This window comes from Brienomyrus brachyistius, chromosome 20 (genome assembly GCF_023856365.1).
Source record: "Brienomyrus brachyistius isolate T26 chromosome 20, BBRACH_0.4, whole genome shotgun sequence".
NCBI lineage: Eukaryota > Metazoa > Chordata > Actinopteri > Osteoglossiformes > Mormyridae > Brienomyrus > Brienomyrus brachyistius.
Genome location: NC_064552.1, coordinates 17,988,651 through 18,009,205, shown reverse-complemented (window position 1 = coordinate 18,009,205; position 20,555 = coordinate 17,988,651). Strand labels below are relative to the sequence as shown.

The following is a 20,555-nucleotide window of genomic DNA, read 5'->3' as shown; positions in this document are numbered from 1 at the left end:
TCCTGTGTCCTATACTGGGTAAATAATGGATGGTATTGGACAAAAAATACTTGTTTGCTTAGGATTGTAATGGTCAGTTAACGGTGCTCATAATGACTGCTAAGTGAGGAAATGTATGAGATTTCATATGATAAAATAAGTTTGAACAGTTACAGCATACAAGTTAAATAAAACTATAGCCTTTTTACACCAGGGACTCAGCTTATTATTTAAATAAATAATCAACAAATCATGAAGACCCGAAGACGTTTCTATACAATGCGTGGCGGGAATGCCGGTCAGTCATACGCTGTCGTTTTGAAGCTTCGGAACGATCCTGCGACCTGTTAGTATCCTGTTATGTTTGCTTTGAAGTGAGCGACGGGTTTGGCCGGGCTGCTTCTTTGGCGGAAGTGATGTCACAGGCGCGACAAACGTGCGCGCTACGCAGCGCGCTTTGAATCGAGAGGTTGCTTTGACATGGTTGGCAATTCACAATAGGCATTAATTCAATGTAACCCTAAAAAGTGAACGAAGCTCGTATTGGTATATTGGTTGGAAAAGCTTCACGATGTATTCTCCGCGATCCACTCCTGCTTCAGTCCGCAGGCCAGGTGCTCGGACAGCCGGGAGGAAGAGTCTTGCCGCTACACCGACTGGACTTCTCTTCTCTCCGGCTCGGAGGAGTTCATTGTCGGCCAGGTAGCGGACTACCTGAAGTCATCCATGTGTGTTTATTAGGCGCTGTACGCTGTCTGATCGTGGACGGATTGGCCGTTTGTCAGCCTCTTTCGTTTCTTCTTCCTGTCTAGAGGGACTCCGATAAGGGTGCAGAGTCAGGCGGCCGCCGAGTCGTTGAATTTTGATGTGCAAACATTTGGCTCCTCGCTGCCTGTCAAAGTCATGGAGGCTTTAACTGTGGCCGAAGGTATGTGTTTATTGTAATGGATCAACCAATCATAGTAGTGACAAAGTTAAGGGCGTGCACAAGGTGATTTTAACATAACATTCACTATTTGGCGACTTTATTATACTCGTTTTGTCTCGTACTTTTTCCTGCGTAGGGGTAAGTCGATTTACGGTTATTTAATGACGTACAGTACCTATGAAATTCAGTTCAAATTGAAATACAATGATTTTCTTTGTTATGGCTTACAGCATTTTGTTTTATTTGGAAGTGGCAATATAAAACCTAACTATGTGACATTAATGATCTGTGAAAAAATTTTACCCCCTAAATTATGCCACAAGCAGAATTTCTGAGATATAAACCTTGTTAATTTCATATACAGTTACATATTTAATATTGCACAGTGTGTTTTATACAAGTCAGTTGTGCATAAGATAATCTTGGTATCTATATCAGAGTAAGTAGGGTATTCATGCTGTTTCACAGTCGACGCCCAGATCTCCGTGAAGGTGGAGGAGAGCGGCTGGGCTTGGATGGTGTGTGGGGAGCGGCTCATCGTTTGGAAGATTGGTCAGACTGCAGTGGCCAAGGTAAAGTCTTATTGGGGGTTAGTAGTGCATGTAACATCAGCACACAAGGTGAAATGGCAATTACTGATTTTTATATATGTAATAAAATAATTTTGATGTATATACATAATTTCATATGAATTATTAGAGTTGTGCTCGGTGTTGTTTTCACACATTGTGTTACTTTAAACACAGCTAGCCTGTACTAATAAACAGAGGTGGAAATTTCAGGTCCAGAAAGTACAAATCCAGACCAGGATTTTGTTCCAACCAACCAGTGGAGTACTCTGTGACTGTGACTCTTTATAATCAACTGATTGGTTGAAGCTAAATCACGGTCTGGATTTGTACATTCTGGACCTGAAATTTCCACCTCTGAAAATAAAAGACTAACTTTATTCCCCAGACAAGGAATACAAGGTGCCATTCCATTTTAACTCAATAAATGACTTTTGTATCGCCATTCTTGACTTCGATGAAATTTGGCATGTAAATTATACGTACCTTTCAGGTCTGGTACCTTTTCTATACCGTGGGTAGGAAAAATGATAATTCAGAGTGTGTTCTCGTGAGCTGTAACTTTTTTTGCCATTTCAGCTGTATGGCCCTGCTATAGTACGTTGGACGGCTCAGAGGGAATGCTTTTTCTCCATTGTTTGGTCAAATTGAACTTTTACCTAAGTTTCTTTTTACAAAGTCAGTTCATCTTGTGAACTTTACTTGTTTACTACTTTTGATTATGAAAAAATGGGCTTATTCTGGGTTTGAGGGACTGGTCATGCCATTTGGAAGCTGTGCTGGAGAGTTCTTTCTATTGTCTTAATTCTCTCATAAGAGTTATTCAATGTTTGTGATCCAAAGATTCCTTGTACACGACAATAACCAGTCTGGTGTAATATGGCCTGTGAACTTGACCATGGGGAAACACTCAGGGCAGCTACAAGTAGCATTTAGTTTTAAGTAGTTCTGTTCCAACTCCGATACAGAAAATGCCTGTATCGATACAGATTCCAATACAAGAGCTCCTTTGACTTTAATAAATATAGAAATATTTATACTTTTATATATGATTAATGGAGGCGGCATGGCGGTGCACTGGTTAGCATTGTCGCCTTACACCTCTGGGACCCGGGTTTGAGTCTCCACCTGGGTTACATGTGTGTGGAGTTTGCATGTTCTCCCCATGTCGTTGTGGGGTTTCCTCCAGGTACTCTGGTTTCCCCCCACAGTCCAAAAACATGCTGAGGCTAATTTGAGTTACTAAATTGCCCATAGGTGTGCATGTGTGACTGAATGGTGTGTGAGTGTGCCCTGCAATGGGCTGGCCCCCCATCCTGGGATGTTCCCTGCCTCGTGCCCGCAGCCTTTGCGATAGGCCCTGGCCCCCCCACGACCCAGAAAAGTGTAAGCAATTTCAGAAAATGGATGGACATAATTAAAATTGACTAGTGAATACAAATGGGGAAAAAATATGCAAAAAACATCCTAATTAGGCTACCAGAAACATACATAATGTACTGTTCCACCTCAATTGTACATCTTGTTTTAAGCGTTACTGAAGCATTTGAAGTACAATTTGAATATTGTGAAAGTGACTATATGCAACTGGCGAATGCTGAAAATGCCCCACAATTTCCTCCCACTTGCAACAGCGTCACTTGCACCTTGTTGCGATCGCAGCCCCTCGTGTATCACAAGCTGCAGCGAGTGCGCAAAACAGCGCAAGCTAGCGACTCCCATATCATCCATTGCTTTTTTTTTCTTCACGTTACTCGTGTTGTCTTGCACAATTGCTTAAATGCCGCAAACAATTACACATCTGAAATGGGAAAGAGCTGTTGTGCGATTGATTATTCAAATCAATTTAACATGAAATAGGAGCCATCTTTTTTTCAGACTGCCCGAAAACTAAATAAGTATCAGATGTGAATCATTCACATATGGCTGGTACCCGATGTGTGCAATACGTATGGATCGGTGCCGATACCGATCCGAATATCGTACCTCTAGGTTTAATTGTGATTTGCACTTCCCTTTCAGTGATGTTTGTAACCCCTCCTTCTCCAGCTGTCTGTATGTAAAGAGCTCCAGTTGTCGCCTAGTGAGTTAGCATATTCGGCAGACCTCGTCGCTATATCGTCTGCGATGCCACTGGAAACAGCTTCTGTTCAGGTGGGGTCCCGGCTACATCCTGAAAAGCAGACGCTACCAGGCGTCTGCTGTCATATTCACTTGTTGCCCATTGTGTCATTCATCCCAGTGGGGTGAAAATAAACGGTTCTCTGCTTCCTTTTCCACAGTTGATTTCGGTGATGGCCGTGTGTCCTGAGGGAACTGTGCGCTTCTGGCCCAACCTGGCCCACGAGGGAACCTACATCGAGGCTGTGGCAGACATGGGTGGCAACTTCTGCAACTTTCTTACAGCTGTCCAGGTAATGTCAAGGTCTGCATTGTAAGGCACTGTGTGCCCTACACATCCTGGTAAATTATATTGGCCCAGGTCTGGAAAATACTTGTGAAATGAGAGTTGAAGGTCCCTGAAACACAACAGTAAGTTAATTAGTGGTGTCTATGGGCAATATGCCCCTCCCCCAACCCACATGGATTACATTTACTGATCCGTCCGTTGCTGCAGCTCTTCCTGATAACCTTAAGCAAAACTTTTTTTTCTTCAGTTGTATTGTACAATATTAGGCCCAAAGATAACGTAATATCCAGAATTGATTCCAAATGGGTCATTCTACACAAATGATTTTTTTCTGATTTCAAAATCAATTACGTAAAAATATATGTAAAATTATGTAAAATATAAGTACATTCATTCTAGAAAGTTTGGCATTTCAATGCCATTTTTATATTTTACATGTTCTTAACACACTTATGTACTTTATCTTTAAACCTTTTTTAAAGTTTTTGATAAAAGCTTGCAACTATTTTTTTTGGGGACCGGTCATTCGTTTTGAGGTGAAATAATGCTGCCCAGGTGTTAGACTGTCTGTCATGCAGGTATTTAGTCTACAAGTACATGCCCCTCAACCTCACCTGTGAGGAATTCTACTAAACAGCATTTCTTGCTTAGCCAGATAATTTGTTGGATTTAAGGTATTGTGATCTAATTGTAAGGGAACAAAGATAATGGCCATTTAGCCCAGACTACCTTAAATCCAACAAGGTATCAGACGGAGCAAGAAGTCCTGCTTTGTGGAATTCCCCCCCGATGCCTGTGTTTCATGTTGACGTCGTAATAATCTCTCTTTGCTTTTTCTGGAAATCTATACCAAATGTTATGCTAATTTCATGAACGCACTAATTGTATTACTTGAAAGGGGGCCACCTGGAACACGTCAGTTTTGATTGGAAAAAGTAAAAGTGGAAAGATAAAGGAACTCCTTTGAACTTCGTTTTTCTTTTATCTCTGAAGAGGTGTTATGATCCGGTGGATGTGCAGTTCAGTGTCAGTTGTGACCCAAAGTGTCAGTTGTGATAGTTGCAGGATGTGTTCTTCAGATGCTGCTTGCTGTCCTCTCTCGAATATCTCCAGAAGGTTCTCTGTCATCCTAGGGGAACAGCTTCGTCTTGTCATCCTACAAAAGCCAGCTTCTGCGCCTGACGGTGGATGCCTCTGGGAGGCTCCAGCAGAGGGCGCTGCAGCAAGGACATGGTGTTCTGTCTGGCATCGGCAGGCGGGTGTCCTCCCTCTTCGGTATTCTAGCACCTCCTGCTGATTCCATTGTAAGTCTTTACGGTGAAGATGGTACCCTGTCCATCTTTACCTCTGCGCATTTTTCTTGAAGTACAGATTTTAAGCAAAAGTTTAAAAATTGTTTCATGTCTATAGTTAAGTGAATCTGACAGAAATCCCAGTCAGGAAAAAGCTGTGATAGAGAGAAATGAGAAAATATATTTGTTTGAAATTTGCACAGAAAAGTATAATCTCGAGAGCATGATTGAAGGTAGACCTGAATATTTAATGCATTAGTTTAAAAGGCACTGGAATACAGTGTGGATGAATGTGCTGTTTAAAAATTACACCGAAATTACAGTATAAGACCAGGCAGAAAACGCCTGCCAGATCAAACACTGGAGTTGGGTATGATGACAAGCCTAGAGGGCCTTTGATTGGATGATCTGTTTAATTGATTTGATTGGTTGGGTTGGAATGGTAATGTCACCTGGCCCTGGCTCATTTCCTTCATGTTCTGACGTTTCCTCCTGCTGTCCCAAGAATTGCTGTGATTGTGAGCTGGGAGCCCAGTGTCCGTCTTCCCGGCAACTCCTAGCCCTCATCATTCCGTGTGCTTCCTAGGATAGAAAATGGATTGAAATTCCAAATTTTGAATTTGCTCATTTAATTGAACGCCTTTTTGGGGGTCATACTTCGAAAAATGTTCTGGCTAATTCATTTTGAACACATAGCAGACTGTGGACTTTACCTACAGTATCGTCGAGCTCCTCTTACGTTCCCCGTCTCCACGTCCGCTTCCTCCACAGTTACACAGCCTTCTCTGGGTGCGGTCTACTGGCCAGCTCTACACTTTGAGTAGCTGCTCCCTCAGCAAGTGGGAGGTGGAGGAAAGCTCCGAACACCAAGTTCTCAGCTGGGACATCAACAAGAACGTGATGGAGAGCATCAGAGACGCAGTCTGGGTTCGTTCCCTCAGCTTCTCAGCCCACTTTCGGCTGTCATCTTAAAGTTTGTCCTGACTGACAAAGTAAATGTCAGAGCAGAATTTGTTTAGGTGAATGAACTAAGTTTTACGTTTTGCTAATTTTAACTTGTTTTTTTTCAGGGCTCAGAAAGCAACTATGAAGAAATTAAGGAGGGCGTGAGGGTGATGTATCTGGACATGCAGCTTGGCCTGTGAGTATGGAGAGCAGCCTTCCGTCTTCCTCCCACTTCTCCATGGAGGTCTGGAGCCTCCCCTTGCGATGATGATCATTAAACCCTATAATGGTTGACCCCCCCCCCACTTGTGAATGTACCCGTGTGTGCAGGGATGGCCTGGTGGTCCTGGCTGCCGCGTGGCACCCCTCTGACACCCCCTGCCTGGTCTATTACTGCCTGCTCACCCTGCCGGACAGTGACCCCATCATGACGGAACCACTGTCTGTGGAGGTTACCAAATACAACCCCCCCTTTCAGGTTAGTGCTGATGCAGGCACACCCCCACCCCAGCCCCTTTTGGGAGGGTGGTGCTGCTCTGCCCATCCTTTCCATGGTGTGATGGATGTGAGGCTCTCTGCAGTATGTCATAACTAAAGGCCGAGTGCCTGCCTGCCTTAACCCCCCCCTTCCTCCCCGCAGGGTGAAGAGGAGCTGCAGGCCATGCGCTTCCTGCTCCCACCCTCCCCTACCATGGCCGCGTATCTCTACAGGGATGACTTGATCTACGCCTGCTCCTCCGGCACCGGGCGGGGCAGCCTGCCTGAGGAGCGGATCCCCTTCAGCTCCGCCGGTGAGGGAGGCTCAGCTCTCTCTGTCTCCCCGCGTCTCTCTCTCTCTGTCTCCCCGCGTCTCTCTCTCTCTGTCTCCCCGCGTCTCTCTCTCTCTGTCTCCCCCGCGTCTCTCTCTCTCTGTCTCCCCCGCGTCTCTCTCTCTCTGTCTCCCCCGCGTCTCTCTCTCTCTGTCTCCCCCGCGTCTCTCTCTCTCTGTCTCCCCCGCGTCTCTCTCTCTCTGTCTCCCCCGCGTCTCTCTCTCTCTGTCTCCCCCGCGTCTCTCTCTCTCTGTCTCCCCCGCGCCTCTCTCTCTCTGTCTCCCCCGCGTCTCTCTCTCTCTGTCTCCCCCGCGTCTCTCTCTCTCTGTCTCCCCCGCGTCTCTCTCTCTCTGTCTCCCCCGCGTCTCTCTCTCTCTGTCTCCCCCGCGTCTCTCTCTCTCTGTCTCCCCCGCGTCTCTCTCTCTCTGTCTCCCCGCGTCTCTCTCTCTCTCTGTCTCCCCGCTTCTCTCTCTCTCTCTGTCTCCCCGCTTCTCTCTCTCTCTCTGTCTCCCCGCTTCTCTCTCTCTCTCTGTCTCCCCGCTTCTCTCTCTCTCTCTGTCTCCCCGCTTCTCTCTCTCTCTCTGTCTCCCCGCTTCTCTCTCTCTCTCTGTCTCCCCGCTTCTCTCTCTCTCTCTGTCTCCCCGCTTCTCTCTCTCTCTCTGTCTCCCCGCTTCTCTCTCTCTCTCTGTCTCCCCGCTTCTCTCTCTCTCTCTGTCTCCCCGCTTCTCTCTCTCTCTCTGTCTCCCCGCTTCTCTCTCTCTCTCTGTCTCCCCGCTTCTCTCTCTCTCTGTCTCCCCGCTTCTCTCTCTCTCTGTCTCCCCGCTTCTCTCTCTCTCTCTGTCTCCCCCGCTTCTCTCTCTCTCTCTGTCTCCCCCGCGTCTCTCTCTCTCTCTGTCTCCCCCGCGTCTCTCTCTCTCTCTGTCTCCCCCGCGTCTCTCTCTCTCTCTGTCTCCCCCGCGTCTCTCTCTCTCTCTCTGTGTCTCCCCGCTTCTCTCTCTCTCTCTCTGTGTCTCCCCCGCGTCTCTCTCTCTCTCCCCCGCGTCTCTCTCTTCTTTGTGTCTCTGTGTGGGTTATGAATATATTACATTTAGGGAAAACTAAAAATCTTGTGGTTGTTACAGTTATTGTGCATTAGGCTTTTGCCCATAAATTTGACTGGTCGGCCGTGTTTGTTCCCCGCTCTCCGTGCACCTGCAGGAGATCGCATCCTGGGCGCAGGCTGCTGTGCCAGCCTGCCCATCTTCTTCTCCCAGAATAGTGGCCTGGTGGCCGTGGTGGCCCAGGAAGGCGCGTCTGTGCTCCCTGAGACGATGGAGGACTCGTTATCCTCCTCCGTGGCTGGAATTGTACCGGAGGTGGGACCCTGACCCTTCCTGTCTTTCTGCAGCCCTGCGGATGCTCCCATGCCAGCTGCGGAGGCGAAGAATGGCCTGACGGCCAGTAAATTCCTATAGATAATGTGTCAAATGCCCAGCCCTGCTTTACATCATATGATGACTGACAGATTCTGCTATTGAAAGCCATTCATTTAGGCATCATATCCCAGTTCTTAACAGACACTCCTCTTACTTTTCCCCCAATTTAAGGGAGGGGCTTCTGAAGGTTCCTTGAGGACAGAGACGATTACTCAGGAGGACAAAACCAAACTGCTAAAGGCGGCTTTCCTGCAGTTTTGCCGGTAGGATATGCACAGTGTACATACGTACATGAGACTGTAGCGAGGTCCTAATGGTGAATGAGTCGACATAATCACTTGATCTCCACTATGGAAAATGGCAGATCGTCCATTGCAATCATCTCCATTATTTTAGTAGTTATGTCTTTAGCTGTGGTGTTACTAACTTATAATATTGATAAATCTGATGATTTAAATATCGGCATTATTGGCTGAGATTGATTTTTAACGAACATCACCCGACAATGATATGTTATCGAATATATCACGCATTTCTAATTTACTTATTATGCTTCTCAAAATGCATTAAACAGGGCTAGTGTCGTTTAATCAGTGATGGATGTGACTCCCAGTGCCTGATGTGGGCCCTCTTTCTCACTCGTATGCTCCATCTCCCAAAGTGACAGTGATTTGTTCATACGATGATAAATCACAGAATCATTTTTGAGGATTCAAATTGACGAAGTAAAAAAATTATCTGTGAAGTTGCCCAAATTATTAGGCTGCATAATCACTTAACTATTATAGCTCGGAAAAACTAATAGCTAATGCAACATGTAGAAGTAATACTACAGAATGGCCAAAATGGCTGTTATGTACAGGCTTATTTGTTATTGACCTATTTTCATTTTTTAATAAAAGTAATATTATAGGGCTGTTTATCGCAAGGCCTTGGGAAATCGTATAATACAGCGATACACAAACCTTATTTTCTCCAGACAAAATAAAAACTTGTATGCAGTAATCGTTTGATTTATTATTTGGAATTTTTCTGAAATACTACTTGTTGAAATAACAGAATATCTTTTTCTTCAATGTTTTAATTCAGAATTGTCACTTTACTTGTCAGGTTTACAATTGGATTAGTACACTACGGATTTCAGGATTAAAGTTCTTTAGTTTTAGTATAAAGTTTGTGCTTCTTCCACTATTTCACTTCTACTTTTATTTCAGCACCTTAAGGCAGGTTTTACAAACTGCATGGGACTCCCCTTTTATAGAAACCTCAAAATATTTTGTGTACCTTGGACGTGTACTTAGCAAGGGTATTTTGGAAAGGTTTTTCCTAGACACCATGGTCTACAGATGACAGTTTTGCATCATGAGTGAATTACTGCTTGTATAAAGTTGATGAAGTCATTGTAGTCTTAACATACGCTGCTGAAAAAAACTTAGAAGAGTGTGATTTCCATGCTCATCTAGTTGGTTCTGGTTGGTGTTGGTTAGCTGCTGGTATAGTTGGTGGACCAGTGTAGCTGTCCTGCCTGCACATGAAGCTGCACCAGCAATATTTCATTAAAGGTGCTTTAATGATTAATGATTCATTTTTGAGAAATACGATGGGAAAATCGAATCATGAGTCCAATATCATGATTTTGTTACGTGCCTACTGCGTTCCTCTTTCTGCACACCTTCTGTGCTAAGCTGTGGTTTTCATGAAGCATTACTCCCTCTGCCTGTCACCGGCTATAACCCCTGTATCCAGCCCCCCCCCCCCCCCCCCCCCCCCAGTCCTGATACGGTGTGTATCATTCTCCAGGAAAGACCTGCTGAGCTCCCAGACCATGACTGACGAGCTTTTCCCCGCTGACGGCGATGGGGAGAGCGACGCCGAGCTGGATGTGGTCATCATGCAGATCAATCTCGACCTCGTGGATGACTACCCCGCCTCTGACCCCCGCTGGGCTGAGTCTGTCCCTGATGGTGAGGAAAGTCAGCCATTTTAGTGCAGTACCCACCCAGTCCTCAGGGGGGCCGCACACCACAAGCTGCTGATGATCAAGCTCCAATTTGCTGTAGTGTTCAGATTTATTTGACTATATTAGAAATACAAGACCTTGTGGAAACACACACAAAATAACTTTAAACTATGTAAAACTGCACAGTGTGTATTTTAACACAGCTTACTGAAGTTGGGTACTTTTTTTAAAAGATTGTAAATCGATGATTACATTGCAATCCAATGAGGTGTCAGAGTCTCGCATTCCCTTCTCTGTACTAATGTTATTAACCCTTTGCGTGCAGAGAGTGCAGGATTGACGCTCACATCCCTGATTGTCCTTCACCAGTTGGAGGATAAGATGAAAGCTCACTGCTTCTTCATGGACTTCCTCCAGCAGGTATGAAGGTGTTGGCTTCTATCTACTGCTTTGGCTGATCTAGCAGTATTGCTCTTAAAAAAAAAAAAAAAAACCACAAAAAGTGTTTGTTCCTGTTATCTGTGTTTCTTTGTGTAGGGAGGGGACCCCATTCTGGGCCCCATGATGAAATAAAATTTCACCTTGGATAGCATGCCTCCCCCCTTTCCTCTGACTATTTCTGTGCCTGCATGCCTTTCCTGCACCAGGTGTCTCTTCTGGAGCGCCTGACCTCGGTTACGGTGCGCTCCGTGCCCATGGCCACGCGCCTCCTTCTGTGTGAACACGCCGAGAAGCTCTCTGCCGCCATCGTGCTCAAGAACTACCACACCAAGCTGCCCGCGCTGGTCAACGGTGCCATCTGCAATACTCTAAGGAAGAGCGGCACCCCCGTGCCAGCCAGCTTGACCGCAGCCGATGTGTTCTTCAGAGAGGTGGGGGAGGCATCGCCTTGCACACCCAATGCCATTTTTTAAACCCTGCTCTCAATATACAGCATGCCTGTCTGCGTGTGGGTCCATTGGCAGGTATCTCAGGTCTCCTCGATCTTCGAGAGCCTCCTGGAGGAGGAGGAGAGGACACTGAGGGAATACCCCGTCGACTCGGTGGAGTGGGCGGAGGTCGTGGTCAACGTCAACCTCATCATCAAGGTACGCGGCAGCTCATGTCGGGGATCGGCGTATCCATGTGTGGAAATGGTTCACCTCACCGTCCCATTGTGCTTGTTCTTGTCTCCCACCATAAGAATGCTGCCGAGTGTGGGGGGGCTTTGTCTGCCCGCCACTCGTGGCTTAACGCTTCTGCTGAATCCTTGCTCTTCTGTTGTGATGAAAAACAAAGCAGGCATTATCATATCAAAAACTGTTTATAGTCTGGAAAGTTACCCTAGGTAATTTTGTTTAAAAAAAAAATTCGACCCTCTTCTACCTCAGTTTTATAAATAGGTTAGACAACGCCAGTTTGCTTTTCGCTTAATGGGAATACACACGGTATGCCGGTCTTGTGAACACAGTAACCCTACACTCTCTTTTTTCAAACTTTGCAGACATGTTTTAGGGGTGACACACTGGTACTGATCAAATTTTGAGATGAGCTTTTGTAGGCAGATAAGTGCATATCTGGACCTCGTTTTATTTCCAGGAAAATTGCAGTAACACCACTGCGGCAAAGGAAAGAGTTACTAGTGAATACACTTGTTCAGATGAACAGGCTAATTTGATATCATTGCATTGTTTAATCTAGTGCTGCCAATATCAATTAATCTGTCGACTTACCAATTGCTTAATTAATCAAAACGATTGACTTTCCTCCGGAAAATCGCATTGACAAACAGTGTCAAATACTATGCCATAGCAGGACTTTAGATAACGGGCACCAGCAATTTAGTTTGATATGGACCTTACTTGTGCCCAAAAGTTAACAAACTGTATTATGGTTATTAAAATCAGTTAGCGGAGCATGCTGCATGCGACAGTTCTGTTTTACCATGGATGTGATAAGCACTGAAGTCGCGGTGAAGAAAGGGACAGCGCAGCAGCCACATCTTCTGAAAGAGGAGATATTGTGGTTAAACAAAGTAAAAAATAAAATAACACTGGTCCCAATAAGCCCAATGCACACGAACACACACCAACACTAGCCTAAGCATTTTCACAAACACTTACTCAATGGAAATTCTAAGGTGGCAGCAGGCAGACAACTTCATGGCTTTCATAATGAGTATATTCAGCAGCTACAATGACAAAAGGCATTAAAAAGTTCCCCGTACTAACTGTAATTTAATAAACATGAATAGAGAGTAGTAATGGTGGTTGTGCCTTGTCTGGCAGTCTAAAATAGTTCCCGTGCGTTTCCTCTTTATTTGCTCGTGCACAGCACTAGTGCAGCTGTGGTACGCCATCGAAACTCTGCACAGTGTGCACACCACCTGTTTGTTTTGTGATAATTTGGAATGCATATTTATGCAGTGATATTGAAGGAACATTTGTTAGAACGAACTGATGCGTTTTACAAATTAAAAAGGTAATTTCATTAAAATATGAGTACGTATGTGTACGTACATACATACATGGATACATACATATAGATGTAAATATGTATAAAGACTTTTTTTCAGTAGATATTATCAGTGGTGTTTTCATTTGGCAAAATGTATTGTGGGTGACCCGTATGCCGCCACGCCGCAAGATACCAGATTAGTGTTGCTTTTGAAAATATTGTAAAAATACCCAAGCCTTGTGGGGGGAGGGGGGTAGAGATTGGGGGTTGTAGGAGGAGTAGGGATTAAATAAGGTTCAGGTGTTGTGCCGACGACAACACCTTATTTTTGTGTGTTTATGAATACAGTGGAGCCTAAATAAAAATCATGTAGGTTACAGACCTACAGGACCAGGCTCTGTTGGACACATTTTAAGTTATAACTTAAAATCAAATGGATTTTGGGAAATATTTTTTTTATTATGGAATAGCATTGTAGAAGGAAGCCGAAACTTATCTGGATCTGATGATCTCCTCCCTGATCAGGACATGCTTCAGGCTGCTACCAGCTACAGAGAAACCAAAGCCTCTTTGTACCGAGGCCCGGAAGACGGCAGGTCCGAGCCGGAGTACATTCCCTGGACAGGTAGGGCATGTGCCACGTATCTGCTGAGGATCATAATCGCAGTGTGTTTCTTTGGGGCATATTTAGTTCTCTTGAACGTTCCTGTCCTTGCTGAGGGTGTTTTTTTGCTCTTGCTTCTCCCGAAAGCCATCCTTTAATTCTCTCCATCCTCATGATTTCGTTCTCAGCCTCCAGTGGTCCTGGGGGTGTGCGGACGGTTATCTCCCAGCAGCACGAGGTGATAGTGAAGACAGTGTACCCGCATGTGGACACGCAGCTGCGCGGCACCTTGAATGAGCAGCTGGCGGCACTGCTCGATTCTTACCTGGGCACCTACGTGGCCCAGCTGACCTCACTGAACCGGTCCACCCAGCAGGAGCGATACAGAAGCTTGGAGATGGAGTACATGCAGAAACGGACCGAGCTGCTAACGCCGCTCTGTAAGTCTCACCCTCGGTGCCTCAAACACTCTCAATCTCGACACTGGCCATTTGGACCCTGTAGCTGGCACTGGAGCTGATGGTCAGGTCTCTTTCCTGTCCTGTCTCGCCTCAGTGGAGTTGGGTCAGTACCAGTGGGTGGCGGTCCTAGCAGAGAAGTACTGCGACTTCGACATCCTGGTGCAGATGTGCGAACAGACTGACAACCAGAGCCGGCTACAGCGCTACATGACCAAGTTCGCAGACCAGGTACTGGTTCTCCTCTCAACACTCTAGAAGAACTTTGCGCTTTCCACTACTCCGCAAAGGTAAAAAATCCTTAATGAGCAAACACATCCAGGACACTGTCTGGAGTTGCTGCCCTCAGGCAGGAGATTTAGAGCAATAAAAACAAGGACAAACCGGTTAAAAAATAGTTTTTATCCTAAAGCAATTATGCTAGTGAATACTGAAATGAAATGATCTAATTTCTGGTGTTATCAAAGAAAGGGGAGTGTGGGCACAGGTGGAGGGTCCAGAATGAACGTATGTGTATTTATGTATTTACAAAGTTATATATCTTGAATGAATGTTGTACAGAAGAGACACTTCAATCCTGCTGTATGACAAAGACAATAAAGTATCTATCTCTCTATCTCTGTCTATTCTACACTGCCTTCATACCATATTTAAACAAAAAAGATGACCACAAGCTGTTTTTTGTTTTACCTAGTGTATAGTTATTACCAGCACTTAGCAGGCTAGCTATTCAAAATGGTTTCATCCTGTCGATTAAATTCATAATTTCATTCAATGTCGATAAAAGGCTTATTTCTTGCAGCAGCGGTCTGTGTGGCTTTTGATTGGCAGGTGTAAAGTGATATGGCTGCTCAAGCCAGCCACTGAAAACATTGAACATGAATCTGTAATCTCTGTGTCAGCAAGCTGAATTGAAATGTCTTAGTTTTATACAATGGTGCTTGAAAGTAAAGCAAAGGTTCACATACTTTTGCCACTCACAGATTTGTGTCACTGGGTCATTTTCCTCAATAAATAAATGGTCAAGTATGATATTTTTGACTCATTCGGTCAACTGTGTTCTCTTCACCTACTTTTAAGACGTGTGAAAATCTTTTAAGTCCTATGTATACAGGAATATGGAAAATTCTGAAACTAACTTTCAGGCACCACTGTACATTGAACTGAATGCTGTTTTACTCATTCTGTTTGCTCCTCGTGTCACTGACTTGCTGTTCCTTCTGTTTTGCAGAACTTTGCAGATTTTCTCTTCCGCTGGTACATGGAAAAGGGCAAACGGGGGAAGTTGCTGTCGCAGCCTGTGGCTCAGCACCAGCAGCTGGCGAGTTTCCTGCAGGCCCATGAGCACCTTAGCTGGCTGCACGAGATTAACATTGACGACTTCCAGAAGGTAGGTCTGTACCATGCACTGCCATTCAGCCTACGGTGCTGCGCAGAAACACTGTGCAGAAAGAAGCTCAGCTCAACCTGTCATCATTGATAAATGTGTTTTGTTCTTTCTGAAGGTCTTTTGGAGAGAGACTCTGTCAGCTGCCTTGCTAAGTAAATGGTCAAATGCGTCTTTACTGTAGGACTTTCTGACAGCTGGACCTGATGGACCTTCTGCTGTGTGCTAGGCCTGTAACATCCAGCAGTCTCTCTGCTAATGAAACCCTCTTTCCCCTGTAGGCTCACCGCACTCTGTACGGACTCGCCAACGCGGAGACGCGATACTTTGCCAAAAAGAAAACCCTGCTGGCCCTCAGCAAGCTTGCAGCCCTCACCTCCGATTATTCAGAGGCAGTGTTGCAGCGAAAGTTGGATGGTAAGTATGAATTCGCTGGAAAGGACTAGCAAGCTTAATTTGCAACAACAATTCACTTAACTTAGATTCCAGAAAGGGTTTGCAGATCCTAACTCAGAAATGCATGCACGGCTCATCCATAAGGCAGGTGTAAATTGTGAACCCTGCATTCATGTGCATTCACTTTGCAGTAGGAGGAGCATAAGATGATTCGATAAGAGAGTAACGATCTGGAAGATTTTATTTAATGGATGATTTGGGAGTCATTTTCTTAGGGTGTTTTGTGCATAAGAAATTTACAAACGAGAGGAGACCATTCCGCCAATCAAGCTCGTTTGGGGAGAACTTAACTAATAGCTCAGTTGTTAATATCTTATATTACTCTGATTTAAAGGAACCCAGGGATTTAGCTTGAGCTACACTAGCAGGAAGACTATTCCATACTCTAACTACACATTGTGTAAAGTGCTTCCTCAGGTTAGTTTTAAAATGTTCTCCCGCTAATTTCCACTTATGGCCACGAGTTCTAGTATAAAACTAGTATTGAAATAGCCATTTGGCTGAACAGCATCCCGACCTGTTAGAATCATATATACCTGGATCATGTCCCCCCTTAGTCTCCTTTGCTCGAGACTAAACAGATTCAGCTCAGCTAACCTCTCCTCATAAGACATTGCTCTAAGACCAGAAATCTTTCTCGTAGCGCTACATTGCACCTTTTCCAAGGTAGCAATGTCCTTCTTAAGGTATGGTGACCAAACCTGCACACAATATTCTAGGTGGGGTCTTACCAATGAATTATGTAATCGTAGCATCATTTCCCTTGACTTGTATCTCTAGGTGTGTGGAGTTTAACCCAACATCCTATTGGCCTTTTTTATTGCTTCCATACTGCATACTGGCAAGAGTGGGACATGGAAGAAACAATATACACACTGAGGTCTTTCTCGTAATCATCCATCCATTTTCCAAACCGCTTATCCTACTGGGTCACGGGGGGTCCGGAGCCTATCCCAGAAGCAATGGGCACGAGGCAGGGAACAACCCAGGATGGGGGGCCAGCCCATCGCAGGGCCCATTCACACACCATTCTCTCACACATGCACACCTACTGGCAATTTAGCAAGTCCAATTAGCCTCAGCATGTTTTTGGACTGTGGGGGGAAACCGGAGTACCCGGAGGAAACCCCACGACGACATGGGGAGAACATGCAAACTCCGCACACATGTAACCCAGGCGGAGACTCGAACCCGGGTCCCAGAGGTGTGAGGCAACAGTGCTAACCACTTCACCATCATGCCGCCCCTTTCTCGTAATCAGCTACCTTTATTTCAGTGGAACCCATAAAATATCTGTACTTTACATTTCTACTCCCTGCATGGATTACCTTACATTTATCTATGTTAAATTTATCTGCCAGGTATCAACCCAGTCACTAATTAAATCCAGATCCCATTGTAGCCTCTCTGCTGCTAGATCAGTATCTGCTACACCACCCACCTTGGTGTCGTCTGCACATTTAACCAGTTTACTGTATGTATTGGTGTCAATATCATTAATGTAAATTAGGAACGATAGTGGTCCTAAAATTGAACCCTGCGGTACCCCACTATGAACGCAGCCCCACTGTGACATTATTCCTCTAATAACTACTCGCTGCTTCCTGTCTGTACCAGTTTTCGATCCAAGCTGCTACAGTTCCTAAAATCCCCGCAGCTTTGTGCTTAAGCAAGAGCCGTTTGTGGGGGACAACATCAAAGGCCTTCTGGAAATCTAAGTAGATCACATCGTAGGACATTTTGTGATCAATTTCTTTTGTAGCTTCCTCAAAGAACTCAAGTAAATTCATTAAACAGGATCTACCTCTCCTAAATCCATGTTGGCTATCTCTCAGAATGTTATTTGCATCCAGGTAATCTACCATTTTCACTTGGATTATAGCTTCCATAATTTTTCCAGTAATGCTAGTTAAACTGATTGGCCTATAGTTTGCTGGGTTATTTCTATCCCCTTTTTTGAATATGAGCGTTATATTAGCATCTTTCCCCATGTAGGTAAATATGAGCTTTTTTTCCAATGCGCTGTCGCCCCCTAGCTAATGCCTGACATGCCTGCAGTGTGTAGCTTATCCAGTGCATCACGCTAACGCTGTGTCTCCCTGCGCTGTCGCCCCCTAGCTAATGTCTGACATGCCTGTAGCTTATCCAGTGCGTCACGCTAATACTGCGTCTCCCTGCGCTGTCGCCCCCTAGCTGATGTCTGACATGCCTGCAGTGTGTAGCTTATCCAGTGCGTCACGCTAACGCTGCGTCTCCCAGTGCTGTCACCCCCTAGCTAATGCCAGTGATGGTGCAGTGTATAGCTTATTCAGTACGACACGCTAACGTGTCTCCCTGTAGGTATGGTGGAGCAGGAGCGCTTCCTTCTCCACCAGGAGACTCTGCCCAAACAGCTGCTGGAGGAGAAGCGGCTCAATCCGGACACCATGCCGCTGCTGAGCCCCCACAACGTCATCAGCGTGAGCATCGGGCTCCCAGGCCCCCCCCCCCCCCCCTTGCCGTTTTCTTTGCCCCTACCCCACTTCTGCCGTCTGTTACCGTTAAAACGCTGATATATCTGCCATCATCTATAGGGTGCTGGATCCTCACACATGTCTGAGCAGTGAGCTGTGATGCAAAAGTAGTTACTGTAGTTTTCTCAGGCAGTTGTAAATGTATTGTAAGCACATACTGCATTACATTTCACATTTTAGAATTTGATTTGTTTAGCAGACACTTCTCCAAAGCTGCATAGATTTCTCGAGAAAACACAGTCAGGAAAAGCAGAGCTGCCCTTGGCATCATACATTTAATGAGCTATTTTGCATATCTTTTGATATATAGAGTACAGTGGTGGGTAGAGCACTGCATGTTTCTTAGAGCCATGAAAAGCCTCTGACTAATCTGAGCCTTCTCTCCGTAGCTGTATATTTGTGATGACAACAGGAGAGCTAATGAGTACGACTTCAAGAAGGCCCTGGACCTGCTTGACTACATCGACAAGGTAGCACCTGGCCTGGGATCTCAGTACCATGCTTGGTTCCTCTGAGGATTTTTTTTGTTTGTTTATGGCTAAATTGTCAAATAATTTTGAATAAATAACAATGGGTGTCTGATTAATGCAGGAGGCACCTCTGTGTGTTCCACAGTGGATTTATACATGGAACATTGTCTTTATTGCAGGATGACGCAGTGGACATTCAGAGCCTGAAGTGTGAGATCTTCTGCAAGGCTCTGAAGAGGGATGAGTATGTCTTTTGTATCTAAATGGACTGTATACATATGTGGTTATTTGCATGTCAGCCACATGTAAAAGAGGATGGAGGACAGTTTTGTTAGTACTATCCTGTGATCCTTTTTTGACCCATTCTTCATAGCTGGTCCTCTGTTGACGGGGCTGATGACCCAGTAGAAGCAGCCAAAGACAGTATCTTTGTGAAGGTTCTGCAGAAGCTTATTCAAGAAGGTAAGGGCAGATGTGCCAATTCATATGGGTTTTCCACAATTCTAAATTCTTTTGTGTTACTAAAAATAAGCTCCGCTTTTGCAGTAATTTTTCCCTGTCTCTTCCAAGGTGTTCCTCTACAGGGTTATCTTCCTGATGTCCAAGATCTGCTTCAGGCTGAGGAGCTGGAGGGGTTGAGGTCCAAACCCTATTTTGAGTTCCTTCTGCGTGCAAACTATGAACATTACCTTCAGGTTCAAATGTAATATGACCCACAAAACATTTTTCTGATCCTTCATTTGTATCTTTTTAAAATTAAAATAGTTGAATAATAAAGTTCCCTTTTCTAAATGATTCTCTCCAGCCTGCCTTGTCACACCTAAACAGTGTAGTTAAAAATGGTCTATTTGGAGGGGCACTGATCCGATATTCAGGATTGGTATCGGCACCGATTCATACCTAATTAGACAGATCAGGTATTGCCTATATGTAGCCGAGCCATGTCCGATACTTACGATACGATGTCTCTAAAAAGATAGCGCCTCTTTCCCATTTTAGATATAGAATTTAAGTTGAATGCTAATGCTGCCGCTCAGTTTTTTTGTCACTTAATAAGTATGAGTGCTGTGACTTCCACCTGCTGTGATGTCACATGCATTCACTTTGCAGTAGGAGGAGCATAAGATGATTTGATAAGAGTAACGATCTGGAAGCATTTTACGTAATGGATGATTTGGGAGTCGCTAGCTTAGGCTGTTTTGTGCATAAGAACATAAGAAATTTACAAACGAGAGGAGGCCATTCGGCCCATCAAGCTCATTTGGGGAGAACTTAACTAATAGCTCAGTTGTTAAAATCTTATCTGGCTCTGATTTAAAGGAGCCCAGGGTTTTAGCTTGTGCTACACTAGCAGGAAGACTATTCCATACTCTAACTACACATTGTGTAAAGTGCTTCCTCAAGTTAGTTTTAAAATGTTCTCCCGCTAATTTTCACTTATGGGCACGAGTTCTAGTATTTAAACTAGTATTGAAATAGCCATTTGGCTGAACAGCATCCCGACCTGTTAGAATCTTATGTACCTGGATCATGTCTCCCCTTAGTCTCCTTTGCTCGAGGCTAAACAGATTCAGCTCAGCTAACCTCTCCTCATAAGACATTCCTCTAAGACCAGGAATCATTCTCATCACCCTACGTTGCACCTTTTCCAAGGTAGCAATGTCCTTCTTAAGGTATGGTGACCAAACCTGCACACAATATTCTAGGTGGGGTCTTACCAAGGAATCATGTAATCGTAGCATCATTTCCCTTGTCTTAAACTCCACACACCTAGAGATGTAACCCAACATCCTATTAGCCTATTTCTTCCCAACACTGGTGAGAGTGGGACATGGAAGCATCAACATACACACCAAGATCTTTCTCGTAATCAGCTACCTTTATTTCAGTAGAACACATAAAATATCTGTACTTTACATTTCTG

General features: G+C 44.8%; 1 protein-coding gene across 1 annotated transcript; it reads left to right on the top strand.

Moving 5' to 3' along the window:
• The first annotated feature begins 379 nt into the window (after positions 1–379).
• nup133 (nucleoporin 133) lies at positions 380–19,423 on the top strand. The gene is made up of 26 exons (XM_048988157.1): positions 380–681; positions 792–907; positions 1,376–1,479; positions 3,526–3,630; positions 3,759–3,890; positions 5,020–5,190; positions 5,950–6,105; positions 6,249–6,319; positions 6,454–6,601; positions 6,764–6,914; positions 8,130–8,287; positions 8,519–8,610; positions 10,148–10,311; positions 10,633–10,727; positions 10,955–11,179; positions 11,273–11,395; positions 13,269–13,368; positions 13,536–13,787; positions 13,903–14,036; positions 15,037–15,195; positions 15,474–15,609; positions 17,989–18,107; positions 18,551–18,631; positions 18,811–18,875; positions 19,005–19,093; positions 19,202–19,423. Exons 1-26 carry the CDS (start codon positions 551–553, stop codon positions 19,336–19,338), a joined length of 3,414 nt encoding a protein of 1,137 aa, XP_048844114.1. The 5' UTR covers positions 380–550; the 3' UTR covers positions 19,339–19,423.
• Positions 19,424–20,555: the final 1,132 nt, after the last annotated feature.